The 6,000-nt window shown below is 43.6% G+C and overlaps 1 protein-coding gene across 3 annotated transcripts in view; it reads right to left on the bottom strand.

Annotated features, from left to right (window-relative positions):
• ARMC9 (armadillo repeat containing 9) overlaps positions 1 to 5,523 on the bottom strand; it is a 64,285-nt gene extending 58,762 nt beyond the window's left edge. For 2 of the 3 annotated variants that reach the window (XM_068691705.1, XM_068691704.1), the window contains exons 1-5: positions 5,394 to 5,521; positions 5,183 to 5,270; positions 3,378 to 3,503; positions 2,667 to 2,837; positions 2,135 to 2,290 (exon numbers count right to left, since the gene is read on the bottom strand). In XM_068691705.1, the coding sequence (XP_068547806.1) occupies positions 2,135 to 2,290; positions 2,667 to 2,837; positions 3,378 to 3,503; positions 5,183 to 5,233 (504 nt within the window). In that variant the 5' untranslated portion in view covers positions 5,234 to 5,270; positions 5,394 to 5,521. Of the gene's footprint in view, positions 1 to 2,134; positions 2,291 to 2,666; positions 2,838 to 3,377; positions 3,504 to 5,182; positions 5,271 to 5,393 lie in introns of all 3 variants that reach the window. The other variant, XM_068691708.1, reaches the window with a different exon arrangement.
• Positions 5,524 to 6,000: the final 477 nt, after the last annotated feature.

Consider the following 6,000-nt stretch of genomic DNA (forward strand, 5'->3'; position numbering starts at 1 on the left):
TCACATAGCGTCTCTGTCTCATAAGCACAAGAAAATAATAGTTAAGGAAAAAAAAATACACTTAAGAATTCACTGATTGCTCATTTCTTGTTTTTCAAACCTTCAGTTCAGCTGGCTTCTGCTTAAAAGCTAGCCAATAGATGAAAAAGCAGTTATCTTCCGATAAGTGAAAAAGCAACATATTCCAAAAAAATAGCAGGGGCTTCCTAGGTTACTGCTGTATTTGTATACATTGCAAGCTGCTCTTGCAGCTCAAACTTGCCCTTTTGCCCTTATCTCACCATGTTGGAGAGCATACAGAATTTACTTGCTGCATTCACCAATTTAGTAACAAGCAGGGTGCACCACACAAGATGTCGTATATTACCAAAGGCGCTGTGTCTGCTACAGAAAGAAGTGTATATTATTTTTTAAGATATATTAAACAAGCAGCAAGGAACTCCAGTTATAAAGTATCAGATGCCTGAGAAAAAAGTAATGCTGTAAGAACACTGCTTGGTAGACTAGTGACTCACTGCTGTTCTTTCTCAAATGTAAAACAACCTGTGCTTCCACACTAACACAGAGTGGATTGTACAATTCCCACGAGAAAACATGAGTGACTGTGGACTAAGAGCTTTGACAGAGTTACTATGAATAAACCCCAGGATCTTGTCTTAGATAAGGCATTCTACAACAACAACAAAAAAAAGCTGCTAAGTATAATTAAAAAAGTCGTCATATCCCAAGCCTGATGTCAACTAGCACATCTCATTATTTATAGCTAGTCCCAAAGGAAAATTGCAGCATATGCCTTTTTTGGTGTTAAACTAAAGCTCCTCATCAGCTGCTACATATAAAGTCAGCCCTAGGGCAAGGATCACTTCAGGTTTGATTTGATATCAAACCATGTGTGACAGCAACATGGATTAAAATACCCCTTCCCACCACAGTGACTGCCCACAGCCCCTTAGGTGAGCCAGCACAACCACCCAGGTGGTAGGATGGTGGGGCACATCAAGCATATAGCCCTGCAAAACATTACACGTACTTCACAAACAAATCTGTGCACATGTGTGCAGACATGGGGGAGCTCTATACCCACACATCCACATGCAATACAGCAGCTCAGTTTCTCGATCCAGTTCGAGTGCAGCAGCACAGCCAGCTGCGTGCCACATAACCAAGAAGTTAATGACAGTTTTCCACTGCAGGAACAAGCTGTCAGCAGGTGGAATGGGAGCAGCACCCTACCCATAGGAATTGCCACCAATACTCCAGACAGCATCTCCTAAGCATCCCCCCGCATGGTGCTCAGAAGGCAGTCAATGTGAAGGTGCTTTATTACCCCGTCATCGACAGAATAACTGTAGATCATCAGTACACCTGGCAATGAAAATCTATTTTGAAGCTGAACCACACTAACTTTTATACTCTTTCCTCACCTTGCATGCACATGCACCTAAGAACTTGCATGTGCCTAAGAACTGAACTCTGAAACAGCCACAGGCAAAGGCTAAAATGTAGTTAACAAGATTTATTAAGCAGTAAAAATGCCTGTGGCAAGAGTCACTAAGCCACTAAACACAGCTATGCTCTTCCAGTATTTCTGGGAAGAAAAAAAAAACCAACAACTCTCAGGAAACACAGACAACACTGACTTATTGTCTCAATTAAGACAATTACATCCTCAATTTCTGCTACAGGAAGATTAGTTAATTACTTATAAAGTTGACTTTCTTTTTTCCACATTCAATGAAATTGCTTCAGTCTTCTTATGCCTAGCTATCGTGTTTTAAAACCAAACTGTACACACAGATAGTGGAATACCCCGGGGCAACATCCTCAAAGCACATAAGTGGAGTTGCACTACTACACAGTGACTCCCATAAGCAAGCATATTTCAGGGTTGTGTGGAAAGGAAGAAGAGGCATTTATTTATTTTTTAATGTCAGCACACCGTTTAAGACTCAAATATTTAAGATGTTATTCTGCTATTGATTACACTCCTCCATGAAATGTCTTCTTTTATGATTGTACAGTTTCTGTTAGAGGAAATGATAAAAGCAATTACCAAATCAAATATCATTTAACACTTACCATTCCAAGGGAAAAAAAAACAACACACATAATAAATACAATTTCTGCAAAGTACCTGGAAAAGTTCTTTAAATGAAGGATGCACCATAGGGTTGGGAACGAACGGCAAAGCATAGAAGGGAAGAAACTCTGTAGTCTGGCTCAGTGCAGCGCCTTTTGTTTCAAGGTATGCTTTAAAGTGAGAAATCCTTTCCTCAAGTTCAGCTTTGTCCTAGGAAATAAAACCACATATTTATTTAGAAGATTGCTGTTCTGAATGCACTGTAAAGCTGGCAGATGTAAGCAGAGACCTAAAGACATTAACTTCAAATTTGAAATCTCAGTGTATACAATTAGAGGTGTGAAAATGTCAGCACACTGGTATTTTCCAAGATATTTCAGGAGCTCCACAATAAGGAACAAATTCCATCTCTTCACTTCACAATACAAGTGTCTGCTTTCATCTAAAATGTGGACTGCTGCCCAAAATCCAGATGTGTACTCTGTGACTTCTTACTAAGCATCCCACTGCCATCTGCACTAAAGACAAGTATATCAAGTAAAACAAATGAAGCCAATCTGAAGTTCAAACCGTCAAGGAAACTTACAGGCTTTCCCACAGAGTGTTTCAAGAGGTATGTAGCAAAGTATATGTGAAGATAGAACTCCAGCTTCTGAGCAGCAGGTTCATTGTCCCGGACCGAAGATGAAACATGCTCCTCCCAGAGCTGGAAGAAAGCTTTCTGCTCACCATTTTCAAACGCTGCTAGCAAATCTTTCTGCAAAGGGAAAAAGCATTCAGTCAAAAAACAAACACAGAAGAGTAACATTTTTCAAAGGCTACATAGGCTAGTGAAGAATCCAAGTGCCATCTGAAGATGCCAAATCAAAGCTTTACCCAAAACCTCTTACCATTTGATGACCAGCTAAATATTCCTTCTCCAACTATCTCTAATCTCTTTGAGAGCCTGAATCACCCATTGATACAAGAAGCAAAGAATTTTCATACATCGATCTGGGGACCCACCTTTACCATAAGGGAAAAACAAATACCTGCAGCATCTGAAAATCAGCCTTTCAAAGTACATCAAGCTAAAAACCTAAAATACTGTGAACCAAAACTACTGCCTTAGGTTCAGAAGGATTGAAGCTCTTCAAAAAAAGCAAATGTGGAGGTTCCTGCACTGAAAGAAGACTGCTAGCAGCCTTCTCCAAATAAACAAGAATCGGTTCAGACAGTGCTGTAATAATTCACACAGTGGTTAGCGAACTTAAACCCTTTTGAGTATTATTCAAAATAAGTGCAAGTGATGCGTTACCTGCACAGGCAAGGCTTTTGAATCTCTCAAGGAAACACCTGCTGTTTTGGGTAGAGGCTTCCCTTTTATTTTACATTCCTTTGCAAATACCTTCACTGTTTCTTCAAATTCTGCAAAATCCAAATACTGCAAGATAAAAACATACAGAAATATTTTTCTTAGGTTATTAGTGCTTCAAAGAGTGATCCATGAATTGCCAAAGTCCTTAAAAGTTTCTCTGTAGCATGGTCCATAAATGTTGAAAGATTATACAGGAACAAACAACTGCGTCTCACATGGTAAGAGCCTACCATTTCTTAACTTAGGTTTCCTTCTACATCTTAGACAACAGTATTCAAAACCAAGCACACTGTCTCTAAAAGTATGATGCCCCCCAGTTTAGACAGTAACTTAATGCAACCAAAGAAGAAAAAAGAAAGAGAATCCATTACTGCCAACACCTCAGCTGAATAAAAAAGTAAATAACTTCCTTGCAGATAACATTCTCGGCGGACAGAATTCCTCGGTGTGACTCTTCAGCAGCCACAAAGCTGGAATCCTAAGCCAGTTCACCCATGATATGTGAAGCTGCATTAGCCAAATCAACAGCCAGCTACCCAAGCATTGCTCATATGAAGAAGAGAAGAACAGCCCTCTCTCTTCCTCCCACAGTCATGATATTACATGTCTTCCCTCTCCTCCCCCATCTCATTAGTCTTAGTTTTTGGTTGCTGTGGCAGGACATCACATTTTGTCTTGCAGCCTTGATCTGGGTGTCCAACATTGCCACAGTGAACTGGAATAATTTATTTTCTTAACTGTTAACATAAACAGTACTACATTAATGATTGAGTACTTAGAACTTTTTAACTTGTTTTCTGAAAAACAAACAAACAAAAAAAATAGGCTTTGTAAGATTTTGTCTTTTAATAAACTCTTTAGGCAGAGAGTCCAAGCCTTCAACAGACAGCCTGGGAAAAGCTGGGCACAATAGTGGCTGAATGCTGTCCCTGATCACAGCGCTGGCGCCTGCAGAACTGTGAAGCAAATTGGGTCACACAAGCACACGGTGCAGGTGGGAGGCTGCTGGTTTGTTTGCTGCTCACTTCAGGTCTCAGTCAGGCTACTGAGACTGTGCTGATCAAAGGAACGTGACAGTAACAAGCAACAGAGATCACAGCTTGTGTCCCTGTTCCCAATCACAAACATCCCATTTAGCCAATTTATCTGGAAGGCAAAAGCATAAAGCACCAGAGAAATGCCCACCCTTTAAGGTCTGTCTCTCGCATTTTTTTTCCATAGGACTGTTGCACGCTTCAGAATATCATCTAACGGGCAATGTGGGTAGAGGAGCACCTAGCTAGAGAACCCTGATTAGGCATTAAACCATGGAGACTGGTGGTCTCAGGACTTCAGCCTGGCCTTTGTCATTTCTGGGGCTTTTATGTGCCTCTGCAATTTTATAGAGGCACAAAATCAGATGGCAGCCAAGCCACCTGGCTTACGGCTCTCACCAGTGCCACACGTTGGACCCGAGCCCCAGAGCTATCCAGGGTCTAATCAATTTAATCGTCCCTTTAACAAAAGCCTTGTTTACGACAAACAATATATTTTTTTTAATTATCAGACGTGTGGCTGCTGGCATTTAATGCACGTTAAGCCCTGTGAACCTCTGACTTCCAGGCACAGCAAACGCTTGCCCGGCTGCACACCCACAGCACGCAGCGCTTACACCACCCTGCTCCCAAACACAAGTGCTCTGAACCCCCCCTTGCTTATTTGAACAAAAAAGAGTGGAAAAAAAGGGAAAATAAGCGCACACCGACCTCTCTGACCAGCCCGAGCAGCTCGGCTTCGTAAGCCAGCACGTCGCCCATCGCCGAGCGGCGCCGCCGGGGCTCACCGGCGACACACCTGGAGGGGAGAAGGGCAGGAGGGGAGGGTCAGCGACCCCACAGCGTCCCCAGAGATCCTCAGAGACCCCCCAGAAACCCCCCGGAGCCCCCCGGGCCGGGCCAGGCCGCGGCCTACCCCTACCTGAGGGCCGCCGCCGCCGCCTCCGGTCGCCTTGGCAACCGCGGCCGCACGCCCCCACCTCCCTCCTGCGGCACGTGACCGCGCTCGGCCAATGCCAAGCGGGGACAGGGCGTCACGTGGCGGGGGTGGCGGCGGCCTCGCCGTGATGGCGGCCGCTGTGGGGCGGCCCCTGGGGGGGGGGCGGAGTCTGTGAGGGTTTGGGCTGGTTCTGTCCGACGGCTGCTTTGTTTCAGTCCTCTCTTTTTTAAAGTTATCTAAAGAGTGTTTGTGGTTAAATTAATAAAATAAAATAATAAAAAAAGACACACCACATTACCATACAGGCTGTGTAGCTCCCTTACACCCCGCACAGCCCATGTGGAGAAGTTGTGGGCGCCATCTTCTCTGCAGGCCTGAAGGCAGAGCTTTCGGATGCACAATTAAACAGTTTTGTAATAGGGTTTAATGCCACGTGCTACAATATCCACACCTGCACACCTCTACGGTGCGGTCTGTTCAGTGAATGCGAGCTCCAGCCGTAATTCCTGATCTGTTTAAACCAAAAATGGGCAAAGGTTACCCGCTCCATTTACTGCCCCCTTTAGAAAGTTAATTTAACAAAATTATC

This window comes from Anas acuta, chromosome 9 (assembly GCF_963932015.1).
Source record: "Anas acuta chromosome 9, bAnaAcu1.1, whole genome shotgun sequence".
Lineage (NCBI taxonomy): Eukaryota > Metazoa > Chordata > Aves > Anseriformes > Anatidae > Anas > Anas acuta.